This window comes from Botryllus schlosseri, chromosome 9, assembly GCF_051294905.1.
Source record: "Botryllus schlosseri isolate E-star chromosome 9, Bs_hap1, whole genome shotgun sequence".
Classification (NCBI taxonomy): domain Eukaryota; kingdom Metazoa; phylum Chordata; class Ascidiacea; order Stolidobranchia; family Styelidae; genus Botryllus; species Botryllus schlosseri.
In genome coordinates, this window is record NC_137244.1 from 26,605,982 (window position 1) to 26,626,673 (window position 20,692).

General features: G+C 39.2%; 3 protein-coding genes across 3 annotated transcripts; 1 reads left to right on the plus strand and 2 right to left on the minus strand.

Annotated features, from left to right (window-relative positions):
* Nucleotides 1-4,058, plus strand: LOC145446014 (pseudouridylate synthase TRUB2, mitochondrial-like). Its single transcript, XM_080324200.1, has 6 exons — nucleotides 1-193; nucleotides 259-450; nucleotides 891-971; nucleotides 1,542-1,761; nucleotides 2,547-2,683; nucleotides 3,682-4,058. Exons 1-6 carry the CDS (start codon nucleotides 70-72, stop codon nucleotides 3,945-3,947), a joined length of 1,020 nt encoding a protein of 339 aa, XP_080180326.1. The 5' UTR covers nucleotides 1-69; the 3' UTR covers nucleotides 3,948-4,058.
* A 1,355-nt stretch (nucleotides 4,059-5,413) lies between these two features.
* Nucleotides 5,414-14,723, minus strand: LOC145446012 (rab3 GTPase-activating protein catalytic subunit-like). Its single transcript, XM_080324198.1, has 4 exons — nucleotides 14,509-14,723; nucleotides 11,150-11,514; nucleotides 8,286-9,417; nucleotides 5,414-6,989 (listed from the first exon to the last, which is right to left on the minus strand). The coding sequence occupies exons 1-4, from the start codon at nucleotides 14,721-14,723 to the stop codon at nucleotides 5,552-5,554; spliced, it is 3,150 nt and encodes a 1,049-aa protein (XP_080180324.1). The 3' UTR covers nucleotides 5,414-5,551.
* A 43-nt stretch (nucleotides 14,724-14,766) lies between these two features.
* On the minus strand, nucleotides 14,767-19,363 carry LOC145446013 (dixin-like). The gene has a single exon (XM_080324199.1). The coding sequence runs from the start codon at nucleotides 19,220-19,222 to the stop codon at nucleotides 17,363-17,365; it is 1,860 nt and encodes a 619-aa protein (XP_080180325.1). The 5' UTR covers nucleotides 19,223-19,363; the 3' UTR covers nucleotides 14,767-17,362.
* Between the last annotated feature and the right edge of the window lie 1,329 nt (nucleotides 19,364-20,692).

A 20,692-nucleotide genomic window follows, 5' to 3' on the forward strand; every position in this document is an offset into this window, starting at 1 on the left:
TTTGATCATACCAACGACCAACCCAGGTTACAGGTTCGAAATTGTGTTTGTTTCTAGCTAAAAAAGGCAATGAATGGAGAAATTGCGGCTCATCAGGTCTTCACAAAATTGCGAGGAATATTTGCAGTCTACAAGAATGAGCATGTCTCGATTTCGTCTCTGTCCTCTAAAATCTTGAACAAGATAGTTGTAGGTCATGTAAACACTTTATTTCACGAATTGCACTCATAATTTAATTTTCAACACATTGACATTTAGACTTGAATACAAATTTCGAACGAAAACAGAAGAAAATGGTTCGATTTTTACCTGTCGAAAAACAACCCAACTTACACCAACACCAACAATCTACTGATATACAACCACTACATTCACGATCTGTCATTCACAAACTGCAGGTGGCAGATCGAATCCCTGTCAATGTACCTGATTCGTTTGATCTCCTGGAAGGTGAGAAAGTTCGCCCATTCTTGAGAAGGCCTACTGAAATTTTCATTGACTCTTTGATGTGTGTGTGAAATACTAAGACTATGACTTGTATGCCGTATGGCTAGACAATACCGATTCCACAGGCCTAGTGTTACCATATCTTGAGATCTGAATAAGAGGACACTTAGTACAAATCACAGAAGATGAAGTAGCATTCATTAATACATAAAATGGTTGGTGTTGACATTTTTTTAGTCAACCTTTCCTCCCTGATCCAGATTTCGCATATATTATGCCACTTTTTAGTTGTCTCTGTATGATCGCCTGGCTCTCAAAGCTATAAAGGAGGACAAATTGTGAAGAAGGAGGACATTTGGGGCGTCCTCCAAGGACTTTTTAGATTTGAAAGATGATGGTCCAGACTTTAACCCCACTTTACTTATGCCTGGTATTTCTTTCAGTGCAAGGTCCAAGATATGAGGTAGATCATTTTGAACTCTGTACCAATCATGCCCTGGACGTCAACTCATCTGGAATACAATGTAGGTTATTTATCCTGGTACTCCGCTAGCATATTTTAATCAACTGAGTATGAGCTAATAATACTAATATAACTAATATTTACTGTAAAGATATAGACCACAGATGCAGCAGATGTTCACATCTTATTAAGTTAGTATAATTTGCTTTGCTGCTGTTGGTAGCCGACGTTCATAAACTTATCAAATACTGTTCATTGGTGGCTTTGTATTCTCGGCACCATATTATTTGACTTATCTTATTCATTGTATCCTTTATATTATAAGATTTCAATTCACTTTATCTGTTATACTCAAACTACAGTTGACTTGATGATTTCTATGCTTTCACTGCAGATGTGTTATTATTTTCCTTTGTTTCTCTGATCTATGACTTATTTATTATAATAACAAAACAAACTTGATTGCTATGTGGTTAAAGTTTTCTAAAGTGTGCTATATACCCGGCAAGATCAACTACTGTGTCCCAGTAACGAATTTGGTTCGGTATCATGCTACTAAAATAATACTTTTTTCAACCCTATCTATCTATTATCCATCATTGCTTTGCAAAATATCAATTTCCGTTCCTAGTATTCGGTCTTCAAACTACGGGGATAAGCCTGCTCAAGCAATTATTTCATATGAAAATACCGCGGTCTTATCATCTTCGCGGAAGATTTGGATTGGCGACTACAAGATTTGATGGTGACTCGAGAGTGATTGCAAAGTTCGCATGGGACCACATTACTAAGGCAAAGGTTGAAACGATACTGGGAATGCTACAGGGTTCTCACAGAAATGCACTGCTAAAGTGAGGATAGTTTCATCGATTGCATCTGATGAAGTTGCCAGTACTCAACCATATTTTTTCAACTGGCTAAATTTGATTATCCGGAGTAGGCACAGATACGTAGTTTTTCTTTACTAGAAGCAGAAGCAATTGTGTATTATAATTAAATTAATCAGAATGTAATGGCATGTGCCAGGCTTGTACAAAATGCAAAACTAGAACTATAATAACTCATTTTTCTAAACTCGGGACTTGAACTAACGACCTTCAAAAATCCCCAGCTAGATTGAATTCTTAAGCAACTCATAAATTTTTATTTCATGGGATCGGAATATCCTTCCACATGAACATCAGTACAAGTTTGAAATGATAGGGAGCTAGCAGTAGCTGCAAGAACATCACACAGCAGAAAACCGGTATCATGGTTCGCGCCGAACGTTCTAGTTGTTCGGCAACTAAATTTCTTTTTAAAATGTGCAACTAGAACTACTCTAAAAACCAGTACTTAGTTTGTACAAGTCTTCTAGGACCTGCCAGAATGCTAGTTCTTCATTCTAACATACTATTCCAGTTTCTATTTAAAAATCTCATCCACCACAAGATTGCGATACCATGATAAGATAGGAAGGTGTCATGTAATGAGCGGAGAACAGCCGTTGCGAATGAGCGCACGTTTCACAACAGGGATAGACAGTGCCTGCAGTACTCTAATCACATTCCGTACTTTCTATTAATTTAGTGAGTCTTAATTATCATTCCAAATTCCTGGTTCATTAGTTTGTATTTACTTCTAAAGTCCATTTTAGGAGCTCGGGTCTTGACTTGGAGAGTCAACTAGCGTATGAAATACTCTCAAAAGGACTGTTGAAACCTGAAAGAGCATCGGGGCCAATCATTTTGAGCATGACATTGAAAGAACTCGACCTGCCGCATTTTGTTTTGGGTGAGTGTCCACTGTCCATATCAGGTTTTTTATTAACATTGACGGCTTGTTGCCAACTATGAACTATTGGTAAAGTGAACCGTTGTAATTACACTTGATATCATTGAACTCAAGAGGTCAGTAACAAATTACTCCCACAGTAATCGTGTGGGTGGCACTTAACTGTCACGTTACCTACTACGTGGGTTTTACCTACGAGTCCTGGCCGAACTGAAAAGGTTCTATCGCGTCTCCATCGACAAAGCAGAGTTTGACTCGAAAATATTCTTCTGTTCCTAATTGGATGAGAATGATAGCTGCATAGTTTATTCCAAATTAGAATTTGTATTGATGAATTTGCAAAACTTGGAAATTAAATTAAATTCTGGATTAGAAAGAAATACAACAAAAACTAAGGTTACCGTAATACCTCCTTTTTCAAGAAATCGAAAACTGTCCTCCGAAAACGCCCAAACGTCTTCCTTTTTGGCGATTCGTCCTCCTCTATAGCCTTGATAGCCAGGCGATTTTACAGGAACAAACAAAAATTAAAAAATACATTAAATGACTCGAAATCTGGATTTCTATGGCTGTGAGGGCAAGGATGACTATAAGCAAAAAGGTCAACTCCAACCTGTTTTACGTTATAGCGGATCTCTCGGGAATAGAGTTGGAAAAACCTTTTTTTTTATTATTTTAGTCAACAGCTCAATACAATAATATTTCCCGTAAAAATTTTCAAATTACTCGTTTTCTCATCCGCCATCATAACTCTTGAGTGTTTTCTGTTTCGGATCCAAAAATATAGTGACCCGAAGTTCGTTCTTATAAGCATGGGCATGACCAATGCCTGTACCAGAAAGCTTGACTCATTTCGCACGATACAGTTCCCCTGTAGTATTAGATTAGAATTGGAATACCTGAATTTCACTCTAATTAGGCAGCTATCTAGTGGTCCAAGTCTGCATCAAAGCACCACTATGGTGGAGATGAAAATAAAAGGCTAATCTCTCTTTCAGACGTCACCTGCCTAAACGAGAGCTGCCAGTACCTGCGACAAGTCGTAGACGAGGTGGGATCCGCGTTACGTTCGTCTGCCGTGTGCACGTCTGTTCACCGATATCGGGACGGGATATTTTATGCCACTGACGACTCTACGTTCTTATCAAGGGATATAAAAGTGGAAAAAGTGATCGAGACTATGTCAGAAAATTATAGCAGATTGCAACCATTGCTCAAACAAAAATCAGCGTTATTCCATGAATTACCTTCTGATGCGCATTGAGTTATCATGTACTTAAGTCAGGGTTGTAATGACTCGACTCAAGTCACGATAACCTGATGACTCGACTTAACTCGAGTCATTTTCTCAAAATACAGAAATGACTCGACTCGAGCCAATTTGTGTATTGACTTGACTTGGACTCGCCTCATTGCGCATGACTCGAACCAAGTCATATGACTCGAGACTCGGACGGCCGAGCCCGTCATTGTAATTTTGAAGAAAAGTAAAGTAACCATACTATTGGGATTTCGTCAATTGATACTGCTACTTGAAAATTCCACCAGAAACTGCTAAAAGTGAGGAAATTGGTATATTATAAATGCGAAGCATTTGATATCACCAAACAGAGTTATAAAAATTGGGTTTAACAAGACTTTAACTGGAAACTGAGCAGCCAACAGAATGACTTGGACTCGACTCGAGTCATAATACCATGACTCGGTGGTGAATTGAAAATGACCCGAGTCAAAACTATAAAAGTGAGATTGACTTGTGACTTGGTTACAACCCTGACTTGAGTTGAACTTGAAGGGGCACTGCACTGATGTGGTCTCCAATTAACGAGGAAATCGGGAAAAAAATTTTGGCCACGACAGTTTTTTTCGGAAATTCATCGTTAAGGAACTGCAGTTGAACGAAAATTCCGACTATCCCCACGGAACTTCGGAAGTCTCCACTGCTTAACCCGTTGTGAAATTACTGGCACGATATCTCATTTGCACTCGACCCGATTTCTCAACGCAACCTCCACATTGTAGTCACATCATTTCTTCATGTAGTACGTGGAAAACATATGACCACATCATATTTAGAGTGCGGTTCCCCTTTAAAACGAAGACCTAGAATTATTTTCATGCACACCATCAACTTTGCATATTATTATTTTCATAGAATTTGTGTGTCACGGAGTCGACTTTGATCAAATTCCGCCAACCTAGTTAGTGTCAGCAAAATTTCATGTATAATTTTAAAATGGTACATTGAACATAAGCCATCTGTTTGCCTCGATTACTCGAATTTTCATACCAGTGACGTTATATTTGATGTGATTGTTAATATACAATATTCTTTTGAATTCTCTACTAGATGCTGACGACACGTACAACATGTGAAGCAGTGATCTATTCTCATAATTGTCACAAATTGCCATAGCAGACTTGCACAATTAGGCTAATTATAGCAAAAGGTCGGTAATGTAATTCTAATCTAGTGGATTTTGACTTAATCATGCTTACGAGAACGAACTTCATAATTGTTGTGATCTCTTTCTAATTCTGAATTCAATTAAATTGCAAGTTCAGCTCTACTTCAAATCTGGTTTTCAATTGCAATGTAAACTGAAAACATTCTAGTTGTTAGGCATCATTTTCCTTCTGACCTCAAACATGACACCTAAATATTCGACTATAAGCTCAATACTCGGAATTGGATCACCCAGCCACCACCCACACTGCGTCAAACTCAAATAGAACAATTCATCTTGTTCAATTACACATAATCACTATAGTAGAAGTCATCCCTAAAACAAATATAAGATTGATGGCAGATGGTCAACTTTCACCGACGACTCATAAATATGATTTATAGCTCTCACATTTCACACATCAAAAGAATACAGTGTCGCTCGAAAAAGCTCCAGCTAACCGAAACTCCCCATTTATCAAAACAGCGTACATCCTATGAGGCAATATGCGAGATTGCGCGGAAGGCTTTGCCGCAGTGGTCCTCAGTATATACTCCCGTCCTCTAGGAGCAGGAAAGGATGGAGTTTTCACTAAACTCTCACTCTCCGTCGAATAATGCGGCGTGACCTGCGCCATGGCTTGATCGAGGAAATACTGTTTGATCACATTCCCCAACTCCCCGCTGGCAGCGTCTTCCAAAATAACCTCCGGATTTTCAATAACACTCTGCACAAAATCATCGATATTGGTAACATTCTTGAACTTATGCTTCAAAGACTTGATCCGCGCGATCAGAGTCTCTGTAAACTGTATTTTCTGCAAAATATCTTCCAACTTAGACAGATTTTCGGTCGTGTAATTGCCTTGGAATACTTTGGATGATTGCGACAGAATTTGGCTGTGTAGGGTAACCAAACTTGGAAGACCTTTTGCACTTTCTTTATCTAGAATCCCAATAGCTTCGTGGTAACATATCGGCATCAAATTCAAGGCAAGTTCATTCGGCCGTAGAGACGACAAATAATGTAGCACTTTCTCTCCTTCTTTTGTGTCGTCAAACAATCTTTTCTGCCGACGCGCCGGTACAGCCTTCGCATTAGCCCACATTGTCTGCCACAAATTTCCGGGCAATTTCATTCTGTCTGACAACTGACCAGTTCCGTTGATTACCTCATAGTCTCTAGGAGAGTACCACCTCACAAAATCAGCCAGGATACAGCCTGGATTTGCGCCTTTAAAAGATTCCATGTCAGACAACAAAGATGCCGATTGCATCTTACGTCTTAATGAAGCACCTTCGACAGAGTCTCCCAAACTTGAGAAAATCTTTGTCTGTTCTTCTAGTATGTCTTCTGTGACTGGAGCCGGTTCTTGAGTAATAGGAATATACAAAGGGACATCGTAATGAAGTAAATATGCGTTTTCAAATGGTTCTAATCGCCCGTCCGGTTTCACATTATGATCTGTTGGGATATCCAAATAGTTTGCAGTTGCGCTATCGTTTTGGAGTTCGTGTGTAGATTCAACTCGGTTTTCCGGTGACTCATTGCAAGGAGCAGTCTCACTATCCATATCTCTATCAGATAGGGGAAGGTCAGATTGATCACCTTCGTCACAATCGAAAAACTCGTCCTCGATCGAACTGACTTCATCCTGCCACGAGTTCGATTTGAAATTCGAGGATGATTCTTTACGCTCAACGCAAACGGTCGACTCTTCTGAATCATTTTCTGGTTCTTCAACTACATTTTCTGATTTCTTTGTTACATCATCACTTTTGATTGGAGATTCTTTTACATCTTCTGTCTCAGTGGAAGCGGCATCTTCACATTTGTTGTTCGCATTTGCTTTTTCACTCCTACAATATATAATCCGAGCTGGTCAAGGTAGCCAGCGTTACTACTCAGGTAGGAGTGACTCTCAGAGGTACAGAACTTCAATATAAAATTGAATAATATATTCATACTGAAATAAATCAGAATATTTTCGGCTGACAATAGTCGGGGGATATTCGTTACCAACTGCTAGAGAACTTGACTACTAGTTGGTGACAATTGACAACCCCTGACCAGTGTCACCCGAAAATATTCAGGTTCATTTCAACATGAAAATATTGCTCAATTGCATACCATACTGAAGTAGAATGCCATAAATTTCTACGTAATTATTAGGGCCATTTTTCTATGCATCAGTAAGTCGTGAAATCAATTTTAACGCAAAAACCGCATCCCTATGAGGTATATTAAGAAAGTTATAAAGTCATATTTTCCTGGTTAGGTCATAAGTCAGCTTTATAAGTTATATAGTCATATTTTTTAGTTATAAAGTCACATCATTGTAAACTTTAAATTAAAAATACATATTTAAACGGTGAAGCAATCAAACACTAAGAAAATAAGGCAGCTACTCGTTTGGGTAGCTGGTTGTGAATTCTGCTAAATTTGATGCCGAGAGACATCCACAAGTTGAAGAAATACTCAACGCATAGGAAGGTGAAGGAGTTATTGTAAAAAGCGTCAAAAATTCAGTCAACGATCTTAAGTTGACTAGTCAGTTAAGAGAAATATTCCTCTACTATAACAATATTTCAAACTTGATACTCAAAATGAAAAGTTGTAGGTACACCATCAAAGATGCCCATCAGCATCTGAAAAAGATCCGCTTGAGCTCAGAAATTACACTAAGAAGCGATTGGACAAAAACAAATTATGGAGCTACTAAGAAAAGACATTACACCAGCTCTTTATGCAAAACTGCAGAAGTCTCAACCCACATCAGCGTCTGTGGAGCGCTCATTTTCCTTACTAAAGTCATTTTACGTCCAAATCGTAACTTCAAAGACTCCACACTACATGAAACTGTACTACAATAGTGGTTTAAAATTTTAAAAAATGGACGTGTATTACTGTTATGCTGCGTATGTTTTACTCTTTAGTTCCGTGACTGACGTTTTTTGCATGTAAAAATACACAATTTTCACATAAAGTCATATACAGTCATATTTCCCAAAAATGAAGTCATATTATTGATTTTTTAAGGTCATATAAAAATGGCCCTAGTAATTATACAAGCGGTAGTAGCTAAAAGTAGCTATTTCTGAATAACCCAACTGGAAGTGAAAGTAGAATAACAAGTACAAGTATTCAAAACATACTTGGATATTTTTGCAGTTTCCATCTCGCAAGAATCGATATTCTTCCTTTCAGCCGACTTTGACGTTTCTGACTGTATGCTATCATCATCAAACGACTGACTTAGCTTCCGTTCCCTCGCATTCTTGTGTTGAACGCAACAGTTTAGCATCTGCAACTTCTGATGCAGCAAACAGCATCGTAAATCAGGATTCTCCGACTCGATACCATCAATTAAGACCCCGTTTTCAAACCGATACCTCAGTTCTTGAATAAACTCGTGCCAAACTTGTGCTATCGCGGCCAGACCTCCGTGACAATAATTCATCACACACAGGCAGATAGCGAGACGGTACGTCAAACTATCTGGCGGGGCAGATTTCAGTTGATGCTCTAATTTGTGGGCAAAATCATCCTCGTCTTCCTCAGTCAAATCAGATTCTTGAAACAAGTACTCCATAATCAATTCCAACATCGTTTGTGAAACAGGACCAGTTGTAACGCGAGCAGAATGCTTCAATCTACTAGCACGAACTGATTTACCAGTCTCTACGATTTTAGATATCCCACTAGTCAGCTGAGGCATGAGAGGCACCATTTGTTTGACTTTGTGAGAAGAATCTGTCAATTTACTAAGAGCCAGTCCCATATCTTGCTCCGAATCATTTTGAGCGGTAGTGATTAACCCATTGAACGTGTCTGTAGCCGAGATCAATTTGAGGAAATCTCGAAGATAGCTGCTTAATAAGCATTCTGGATTGTCGGTGTATGATATTTTTACAGCCCACACTGGTGCTATCAACGGATTAAAATCAGAGTGAATGTCATTTTCAGCTATCATGTTATCGTATACTGAAGGCAACACAGCTGATAAATGTAAATCACTGACTGGGTCTTCGAGACATCCAAATAACAGCTTGTCTAAAGTTTGAGCCGCTATCTCAGGGTCGATCTGTTCTTCAGGCCAAACTCCCTTGCTGCCCCAATCGGACAGGATGTATGTGAATCTCGCGGATATGACGATAGAGTTTTGAATTCTGCCGATCTTCGACTTGAAGACGTGCAAAAGTCCGGATAAGTGTCTGTATTGCGGGGGACACTTTTTCATGTGGACCATCTCGAATTCGCACTGCATGCCCGTGCCTACGCATCTTCCTGAAATGCAAAAATAAGGAATGATGAGACTATTGGAGACTATCGATATGCAGTTGAACAATATATTGATATTGAAATAAACCCTAATATTTTCAGCTCACACTTGTCAGGGGTAAGAAGCCTCACCAACTAGGAGAGAGTTGAAAAGAAGGTGATATTGTATATCATTGTACGCCACTGTTGATATACAATGTTCTTTTCAATTCCCTACAAGTTGCTGACGGTTACTACCCCTGACGAGTGTCACCGAAAATACTCGAGTAAGTCGAGTTTATTTGAAAATGAGTCTATTATGCAATTGTATATTGGAAACGAATTGTTTCAAGTAGAGATTATGCGAATTCGTTACTAGTTTGGGGTCCTCTTTTTTCACTTCTATAATAACCAGAATTGTTCGAAGTAGTCGGTGCTACTCAAGTTGAAGTAGCTCTTTCCAAAACTACTTCAAGTGGAAGTAGAGATTGACCAAATAAGTAGTTTTCAGAAGAAGATTTGCTTGCGGAGGAGTCGTATTCGAAATTGCAATATACTTTCAAAAAGTATATTCAGTTGAAGTGACGCAAGGTTCTTGTCACAATTACTCACAATGGTTACGGACGACACAACTGGCAAACATTTCTAGTATTGGCAGATGTGGTGAAAATAGTCATCGTTGGTACTCAAGTAGAAGTAGAAGCACTGTCGTAATAGGGGTCTTCAAAATGACTTTTTTTCTCAAATCGTACTGGCTACTAGATAAAATTGTTAAGTTACCTAATTTAAGCCTACACACCAAATTTGGTTCAATTCCAGCCAGTAGCCGCATTACTACAGAAGAAGAAAGTTTCTATTTAAAGTAAATAACAAAAAATTTGAAAATTTTCTGTTCACCCCATGAAAGTGTTAGGGTGTCTATAGAGACAATGTTCACCAAATTTGGTTCAATTCCAACCAGTGAAAGCGGAGTTATTGTTGTCAAAAAATTTGGATTATGAATAAAATAGTATTTACAGGGACCAATTCTTTAATTATTTATTATAGTGGTGCCCACCGTAAATACTATTTTAGTCAAATCCCAATTTTTCGACGGCCATAACTCCGCTTCCACTGGTTGGAATTGAACCAAATTTGGTGTGTAGGCTTAAATTAGGTAACCTAACAATTTTAGCAAGTAGCCAGTACGATTTGAGAAAAAAAGTCATTTTTGAAGACCCCTACTGTCGTAAATGTCTACTGCGGTACAAGGAAAAACAGTGATTCACAATTAAGAGAAAAAGTAAGCATTCTAGGCCTAGTTGTGCATAAAAAAAAACTTAAAAACATCAGGTAGCAGTAGTCTAAAATTATAAGTACCGTACACAAAACTAGGGTTACCATACATCCTCCTTCAAGAGGATTTGTCCTTCTCTTTCAAGACATGTCCTCCCTTCGCCCAAATGTCCTTCTATTTAGCAATTTGTCCTCATTTTTAGCCTAAGAACACCAAAATGACCACCAATAACGCGAAATGTGGGCCGAATAGACAAGAGATGAGTATTTCGGGAGTTGAGTTGGAAAAATGACCTTGTTTATTAGTCAACCGAATGACATTAGTTGCATAAATTTGAAAATCACCGGTTTTCTTGTCAGATATAGCAACTTTTGCAGCCTGTTAGAAGTGTCCTCCTTCACGGATTCGAAAATATGGTAACCCTTACAAAACCTACTTCGGGTACTCGACCTCCTCTAGGTATTGTAGGAAAAGGAGACACACCAGTAAACATTTTCCTCCAGTTCTGTTGAATCTGAATAAAAAGCGGCACTTCGCAGCCCGATTCCGACAGAACCATACAAGCCGAGCTCAGCAACAGATTGCATTTTGACTCGCTAGTCAAATTGGCACCCCCGACGGTCCCCGTTGCAATGAGAGATAGCGTTACGAACGAACGGAATCCGTACCACCGCACCAAGCAGTGAGCTCGCGGTGGGAAATCATTGTCCATGGACATCATGTCGGTCAAGCATGTCGGAAAGTGAACTACGTCCTCCGCAGAGTTATCGCTCTCTTCGAAATACTCATCTTCATCGCTCGATTGTGTCAATCGATACAGCGTCATCATGAATATGGCGTTGGAAAATCTGAATACATCACGGTTGTAATGACTCGAGTCGTGACTCGACTCATAATTTTTTGTTGACTCGACTTGGCTTGAGCCCCTTTTGTGTATCGACTCGACTTGTACTCGAGTCATTGCGAATAACTGGACCAAGTTACATTCTGTATGAAATATTCAAGTCTAGTATATCAGGAGCAGTAATTGAAAAAAATAGGGTCAGAAACGGTCGTTTATCTGTTTGAAAAAACATGTTTTGATAGGGCTACCATAGGCCTACGACCTCTTTTAAGGGGATTTGTCCTATTTTTCAACTTTTTTTAAAGTGTCCTCGGAGGATGCCCAGATGTCCTCTTTTTCGAGAATTTTGGTGAAGTATATGGCAAAATCGACTTAGCTACCGTAAATCAGCACCGAAGTACCGGTCCGGCGGGTATTTTGGGAGCCAGGCCAGAAAGTTGACCTTTTTTTTAGTCAACCAACTGATAATGTGAAAGAAAAACTGTATTTTGGGACCTGAGCGTCACTTGATAAACTTTTCTGGCAAGCTCAACTGATTATGGCTGGAAGTGATACCGGTATTTTCCATGTATAGTGCGCAAAATTTTACCGATTTTTTGCCCTAAAATAGGGGGTTGCGTATTATACATGGGTACAGCAAGCCTTGAAAAAAATAATCCCTCGATCAAAAACTTGAAATCACACCTTTCTTCATGTTTGTTTAAATCGCGCAGCACCTCTAGCCATTTGGCCCCATAATTCGTATTACAGAGTGTAACGCGCTGCCAAATAGAGAAGGTGTTGCCAATCAACGAAAAGCGTGTTTCTAATTAAGGAGAGTCGTCTGCAAAGCACGCGATCTCTTGGTGAGTTGGTTTGCCGTTTGTACGCGAGCTAAATTAGGTCGCTGATTGCTACAAGCGTGCGCGGCAATCCTTGTCGATTCATCGCATCAACGACAGGCCTTTTAACAATCGCATACACAAGAGGCCATGTGCGCAAGATATAATCGCTTGCGTAATCAGTCGCATCTCCAACCGGACTGGTGCGCGCGACATAACCGTTGGCCTGAGCAATCGCATCTGTAATTGCAATCGGCCACGTGCGCAAGATGTCATGTGTCGCTGGCCTGAGCTATCGCATCGCCGACCTCACAGGCTTTGGCTACTATCCACTCTCGTTTAGAGACGATGCCATTAATTGTATTATGATTAGCGATCATTATGTCATGATTGTTCGACAGTGACATCATCAAACAGAACAACATCGAATACTAAACCGCAACTATTCATGTACTCATGTACTGCGAATGCAGGGTGCGTACTATACATGGGTACAGGCTTTTTCCCAGAATATACACGTCATTTTAAGGGTGCGTATTATATACATGGGGGCGCACTATATTCGGAAAATGACGGTATTTTAAACCAGCTTATTGTAGTATACTTGACATTTGCAAGAAATAGTTTGTTTTTATGCCAAAGTAGAGGCAGTGAAGGGAATGGAAATGTGGAATCTTGTCCAGTAATAGTGAAATATTTTAAAGGATTTTTTGAATGAATGAGTGAATAAATAAACTCTCATAGGAATGCACTCGATTTGATGTTATAATAATGCCTGATTGAGTGGCAGCAACTGAGGTGTTTTGAACTTCAAATCTCGCAATTTTAGGTGCTATGACCCACAGGTTGAACCACTGCTCAAACACATTAGTGTTCAACCTGTGGCTATAAACATGCAGCTGTAGATGAATAATTACACAGTTGTTAACACTTAATTCAATGACGATGTATTGGAGGCCGTCAACATGCAATTGGATTTCACAAATTGGACCACACGTCTGTGTACAGAATAAATAAGATAATCAAGATGAAGTTTGTCATTTCTTTAAAATATCAATGGCACTTCAAGCGATACCATGCCGGGTAACTTACTACATGCTTACAGCGTTATCGGTGTGATCCAAAATACGTAGGCCTAGACTTCCCTAATTTATATAAAAATAGTCGGTGAAGCAGCCATATTGAGAGCTCACTTTTTTCAGCCTACAACTTAGTAGGCCTACAGCTTACTTTGTAGGACTTCAAAATCAACATGACAGCTCGCCACTCCTTATCATAAACAATCAGACTATGTCTCTGAAGAGCTTTTGACACACACTTGTGAAATACAAAACGGGAAACTTGACCAAATTGGTCACTTGAAGTTACATTCTGCTATGCATAGTTGAAGTTTACGACACAAGTAACGAATTCAACTAAGACAGGGTTCTCAACGTAATTATAACCATCGGTTCTATTGTTTTTATCTGCTCAAGACACACAATGCCGTGTAACGAACGAATAGAATGATTTCAATCTGACACCCAGCTCAGCCTAATAATGCCAAAATTCCAACCCCTAAAGCCTTCAAGTGTTTTTGCTTCCCTTGTTGAATATATCGCCACTGCAAAGTATTGCATTGATCTATTAGATAGCCCATCATGACCATGGAAAAAATAGTGAATGCGCCTTGAAAAATAAAAATAAAACAGCTCTGACGAATTGTTGTGGGCGTTTTGGCATGTATTGTGTACATTTTTTTAAATGTACCATACTTCTGGCATTTGAAATAGACTTGTATTACAGACCAATAATTACGGCCAGGCACAACGATTTGATCAGCGAGAGATGATTTCTTGAGTAGTGCACTGAAATTATACACCCCTTGCCACTAGAGTTGATTTATCAGTGAAAATTATAGTTTCAAGAGTGTTTTCCACTGCGGAAGCCTTGAAACCTCGATTGGTTGTATCACAAATACGAAACATGTAGTACAAAGCTACATGTACAATTGAATAGTATATTCAATTGTATATTGAAGTTCTGTACCTCCAAGAAGCTCTTCAAAGCTACATGTGTTAGCAGGAATGGGCATACCGTATCTATGAAGTCGATATCAACCACAGCATTGTGAAAAAGTCCATTGAGATAGGTATGGCGAAAAAACACCAAATAATATTCAATGTGAATGCACCAACCTTATTTCTCGGCTCAGCTGCTCCCATTTTCCTGACGTGAGCTCCTCTCTCCGCAGAGGCCTGTAGCTGTCCGTGCAAGCCAGTTGCCAGTCGGACACGGCTTCTGTTATTTGAGCGATGAATTTTTCCCAATCCGACACCGTCGTGAAGTCCGTGATCTCAAACACTTCTTCATCATCAACCATCGACGAGCTTCGCGACAGGGACTCCGTCATTTTGATCAACGTGATTTCATTAAATAATTTACAGATGTATTGCCTAAACAAAATAAATCGTCAGAGGTTGAGACAGATGGCATACTGTAAGCTAATCACATTCAGGTAGTCACACATAGAATGGTCAAATTTAAACATGTAGCTGTCATCAGCGCTGATTTTGGGCTGAGCTCCTGAGCATAACGTTTCAAGTAACAATTGTGACGGTTCCTGATTCGAGTCAAGTAACAAAATTTTATTCAGTGCACACTGGAAATATAGTTTCAATAATGTGTTCCCACTATGAGAGCTTGAAACCTCATTTTGTCATAACTCGTTATTCAAAATATTCCGCACTTTCCAGTCTATATTACTGTTATTAGTGTTACTCGACTCAAAAAGGCTTATTAGCAGTGTTCTATTCAATTTCAGAGATGACGGGTCATTGAGATATGATTGAAAAGTTCAAATCACACACAAACATGAACTTTATTCGCAAAGATGTTGAGACACTATCCCCATCAGGAATATGCAGCTACTACACACAATAGTACAGTGTTTCATACTCAAGAGTGGCATTTAATACGATAAATCAATGTGTACAATAACGAATTAAAGAACAAACACAAAGGAAATTTCATTGTGCTTCTCATTTAATAATGCCAGATCAAATTTCAACACAATAACAAAACAAATGAACAGAAATTTACAATGCTGAAAACATTTCTATTGTTAATTCTTGTAGGATACTAATTATTATTAATAAACCATTTCAAGACGGGTATTGGGGTATACAATGCTTGTAATGGCACAGTATCTGGATACCTTTGGAAATCATAATGCAAAGACAGCGCAAGTCTTGCCCGGTAAGTTATTGAACATCAAACTTAGATTGAGGAAAAGGAATATTATATATTATATGGTCAACTCGCTCACTACTAGTGGGAGCATACAGTAGGCAACCTCTTAAATGGTCTTGTTTATACACTTTGGGTAATATGTATGCTGTGACCTTGAAGCAATTCAGTAGATCCTTGTAAAACGATGTAAGCAAAAGTTGACGAATGGTATACAAATTACACTACACAGTGAATATAAAGAAATTTCACACAGATCATAAATAGCTCAGTCATGGACAGTAGGGTTATTCAAAAATAACCTTTTTTCCAGATTCCAGGGATTCACTGATTAAATTGTTGGGTTGCCTAAAAAAGATGCAAAACAAATTCGATTTTATTCCAACCAATAGCAGCGAAGTTATTTGAGTTTTTCATGCGTAATTCTGAGATTAACCACCGTCGGCTATTTTTGTGAATCCAAAATTTCCAACTGCAATAACATCGCTTCTACTGGTTAGAAGTGACCAAAAATCATTAGGCATTGTTCTTTTAGACAACTTCACAATTTCGTGGTGTTTAATGTATGCAATTTGAAAAAACAATCTTCAATATTTTTATAATAAATTCAGAACTTTTTGTGCAGCGTTTCTTAGGCAACCCAACAATTTAGTCAGGGAATCCCCAGAATGGTCAGCCACTAAAGAATACCGAAACAAATATTCACAGAATTCACAGGTTGGTAGTTAACAAAATTCATGGATGTTGTATCAGCAATTGTTGAGCAAAGAGTTGACAATATACATTTTCTGAAATACTACCAACATATTCGTTTCTGGGTGAAACTTGAACATTGTCGCGTGACGCAAGATTATGATCAATGACAACAGTCGTGTATCGTTCTGAACATTGTATCGTAAAAGTTATTTAGGACTGTTCATACATAGATTTGAATAATTAGGCCAACATAGCATCCTTGAATATGATGAACTTGCCTCAAAATAACTATACGAGAACGTAGGCCTACTCTCAACAATCAAGCGCGAAAAGGCATCAAGGACTTGCAATAAGGCGGACCATAAAAAATTTGATGCAATTTTATATGTCATTGACAAATAAGGGTATACCCATACACTTGGTCGGATATGACAGTGACTTGAAAAGCGGCCAATGCCACCAAGTACTTAATAAAGTGAGCACATTTATCAATCATTATATATTAATTACGCGGCATTTATGCAACATACAACACAGTGCGGTTACTGGAAATACTTTAAGCTGGGACATTCCTACACCGCTATGTATTCGGTCTATATCAATCCGCAAAGTCTGGACATTGATATTTGTCTTGGGTCAAATCATTGAACAAAATTCAATGGCATCAGAAAATAGCTCAAGTATTGCAGAGGAACAACTACCACACCAAAGGTAGTGTTAATCGTCAATACCTGCGGAATGCCAGTCACAGTGAAGAGTTTAATTAAGTATAGAGAAGCCACTATGTCGGTCTCTGGAACAATGTGTCACTGCAATTTATGGCGCAATACCGCAAGCAGGACATTGTTTCAATGGCGGAAATTTGCATTAGTTGCAAATAATTGCAAAGATCCAAGTGTCACCTCGAAAGTTTGAAACTGTGACAAGACAAGCTTCATTTCATTTTTCGAGTCTTGATCATATGCTCTGCAACAGAGAATTTCAAAGAGCCTAATAGTCGATTGCACCTCCCTCCTGTAATATCTGATATTGTTGTGCCTATATCTACAACTCAAAAATCGAACCCATCGACCTTTCACCGAGACATAATGGACAAACCATCATAATCTACTGGTTTCCGTTCTCATGCATTTTATCAAGCCACGCCACAATTTTGCCTTCCCAACCTGGCACAATGTCATTTTCATGAACGACCTCCTTTTTAACGGTTCCAAATTCGGGGTCCAACGCTTTAAAATTGAACGTATATTGATCTGACGTATGCAGAATGCTTTTGACGTCTTTCAGAGTGATTTCGCCTATCTTCTTGTTGATAGAACCTCGAAATGGCGTCATATTAGAGTCGTAAAAATATATTATACTCGTAGAGTCAGAGCGTTGCTCCCTTCCGTGTCTAGTTCTCGGAGAATTTGAAATAGACGGACTGATGACGAATTCTTTTTTAGCGCGATACGGAGATTTTGCCGGAGATTTACGTACGCTTTCTGAGAACGAATTGAAAGATTGTTCCAGTGTATCTAAAATATGACGTCTTGCATCTTGAGGAGAGAGGGAGCTCCTCAAACTGTTTAATGACTCTTTTATGATAGTACTTTCGTTGCCTTGAGGGTTGGGTTGCTTGTACCGGTGCAAAATTTTGATTTGATGTTTCAAATCTCGGACTTGCATTTCAAGTTGTTGCACAGAGTCATGTTTATGCCTTCTGTCACTGTCAAATTTCCTAACCTGCGACGACATTAGATCCATTTGATCTCGAAGATGCTTTACAGTCATGTTCTTATCAGCGAGGTCGCCGGATAGCGCTTGATTCGCACGCTTCAGTGAGGAGATTTCCGCTTCTAAATACTCCTTATCTTGTTGTAAATTTTCGTTCGTAAAATTCATCTTTAACATTTGCTGTCTGAGAGAAACGAGTTCTTTATCTTGTTGCTGAAATCGCGAATTCATGGCAGATTTGGTCGCGTGTGCCGTGCGGCATTCTTTCCGCACGTCCGCGAGTTCGCTTTTCAATCGGCTGTTTTCATGTCGAGATATATCCAATTGCGATTGAACAATTAAACCATCTTCATTACCAGACCAGGCCTCTAACGGTAGACATTTTTGTGCATCATCCCCACCCTCGTTTCGATCAGGAATCTCCCCGTTCAATAAAAGATGTTGCAGCATTGAAACCAAGTCTTTCGTGCTGGATAGATCACTTCGCAATTCATCGTGATACACGGATAACTGTTCTTGCTCCGTATTACCACTTAATCTCCCACTCGATTCCAAAATAACTTCGCTATTTATCGAAGACATGCTTCTGAGTGGCGTCATTCGATGGGAATCCAACAAATGACCTTCCCAAAAACATGAGTTGTTAGAATCACTGGAAGGAATCAAGTTAACAAAACTACCATCCGCTGATGATTCAGACTGATACCCGTCACATTTACGATGAGTACTAGCTTGTTGTGATGTGCGAGTTCTGTTATCACTCGGAGTGCTACTTTTCCACCTCTTATGTGAACTTGAAGAATTCATGTGATCATGCATATGACTGAAAGCCGCATTCGCATTTGCCACGACTGCAGTACTAACTGATTTTTTCGAGCCAACACTAGATGGTTTAAAATGTGCCGCCAGTGTTAATATGAGGCGCATCGTGCTTTTTATATTCCCGTCAATTATGTCTCTGTCGGTGACATGGTGTATTCGTATGTTTTTCGCATTGAGGAACTTCAGTATCAGGTTCACGTTATGAAGTTTGTCTTCGTATTTCGTGGCGTCGACTCGTACGTCCTGCAATGTCTCTCCGGATATGATCTCAAGGAGGTTAACCAGCAAGATGCCGTCGCTGAAGTCGGTACGCAAGTCCCTTACCAGCGTAGACGAGGATTTCTTCTTTAGCTGGCTATTGACCCAAGCAACGTAGGTATTGACTTGTTGCTGAAAATCGTTATTTTTATACTCGGCATCGGACGTCATTTTGAAACTAGTACTATTTATTAAACGCTACCATTTCAAGAATGTGGGATAAGGCAGTAATGACTAATGATGCCAAATCGAAGACAACTTACAACGTAAATAATCGAAGTACCTTACGCAATGATAAAAATACTAACTAGCTCTACCGCATTGCTACCGACCGTATCACCAAAATGACTCAGTGGCTCGAATCACTGAGCTATATCTCGCAAAACAGGACGAAAAATCACAATGTTATTATTTTCATTGTATCCCATGCTTGTGGTGTTTGGAAATGTTGAAATTATTAATACACTGATACTGATAGTAAAGTAGACCCAAGGACTGGTGGGCTTGTACTTTGCATTTGCAATATGCAATTTGCTACCATTGTTTAATTTTCTTTCTATTTTCCTTTCTTAACTAAACATTTTTTACAGCCAGACTGTTCAGAGTCAAGTGTACCTGTTTGATGCTGGTGTGATCAGACTAGATGACCTTCACGGTCTTATCGATCATTCCTATCTAATACCGAATACTGTGCACGCATATTTTCTGTACCACCATAACTGCCGTTTGTTATGTATTTTGGTTCGATGAAAATAAATACTCTCTCTCTCTCTCTCTCTCTCTGCACTCGAAGTCACACTGACTGAGGGAAAAGAATCTTTCATTACTCAACCGTGCAAATCGATGGTATACATAATATCACCATAGTGTCCTATATGGTGTCGGCACAAGCAAATCTCACGCCTCAGTGAAATTGTATCACGTCACAATTTCCATTTGGCTACAGGCAATTTGACGGTCATTTTTGACCGGCTTGCCGAGCATTAAATTTGGTAAAACGGGTATTAATCGAAAGCTGACTCTGCACTGATTACAAAAATATAAATTTTATTCCATTCGTGGCCCTGGAACTCCCACAATCAGCCTCGAATTTTTCATTGTTATGGAGATTGGCATTGGGACGCAACAATGCTGTCTGGCGAAACGAGAGAGAAGCTCATGACGCAACAATGCTGTCTGGCGAAACGAGAGAAAAAGGTCCACAAGGCATTGTTGCGTCGCAATGCCAACCTCCATAACAATGAAAAATTCGAGGCTGATTGTGGGGGTTCCAGAGCCGCAAGCGGAATAAAATTTATATTTTCGTCATCAGTGCAGAGTCAGTTTTCGATTGATACCCGTTTTACCAAATTTTATGCTCGGCAAACCGGTTAAAAATGACCGTCAAATTGCCTGTAGCCAAATGGAAATTGTGACGTGATACAATTTCACTGAGCCGTGAGATTTGCTTGTGTCGACACCATATAGGACACTATGATATCACTATCAGACATGGGGTAATCGCGATTAGTAATCGTAATCGATTACGACGATTACAGCATTTTCAAGTAATCGTAATCGTAATCGCAATCGATTACATTCGAGAAAATTCCGAAGTAATCGTAATCGTAATCGACTACTTCCCATATTTAATCGATTTCT

Coding starts and splice junctions, on each gene's coding strand:
- LOC145446014 (XM_080324200.1), top strand. CDS start 70: ATGAATGGAGAAATTGCGGCTCATCAGGTCTTCACAAAATTGCGAGGA. Junction 451..890: donor TTCGTTTGATCTCCTGGAAG/GTGAGAAAGTTC, acceptor TATTTCTTTCAG/TGCAAGGTCCAAGATATGAG. Junction 972..1,541: donor CAACTCATCTGGAATACAAT/GTAGGTTATTTA, acceptor TTCCGTTCCTAG/TATTCGGTCTTCAAACTACG.
- LOC145446012 (XM_080324198.1), bottom strand. CDS start 14,723: ATGACGGAGTCCCTGTCGCGAAGCTCGTCGATGGTTGATGATGAAGAA. Junction 11,515..14,508: donor CAGCTGAGCCGAGAAATAAG/GTTGGTGCATTC, acceptor TGATGTATTCAG/ATTTTCCAACGCCATATTCA. Junction 6,990..8,285: donor GAAACTGCAAAAATATCCAA/GTATGTTTTGAA, acceptor TATATATTGTAG/GAGTGAAAAAGCAAATGCGA.
- LOC145446013 (XM_080324199.1), bottom strand. CDS start 19,222: ATGACGTCCGATGCCGAGTATAAAAATAACGATTTTCAGCAACAAGTC.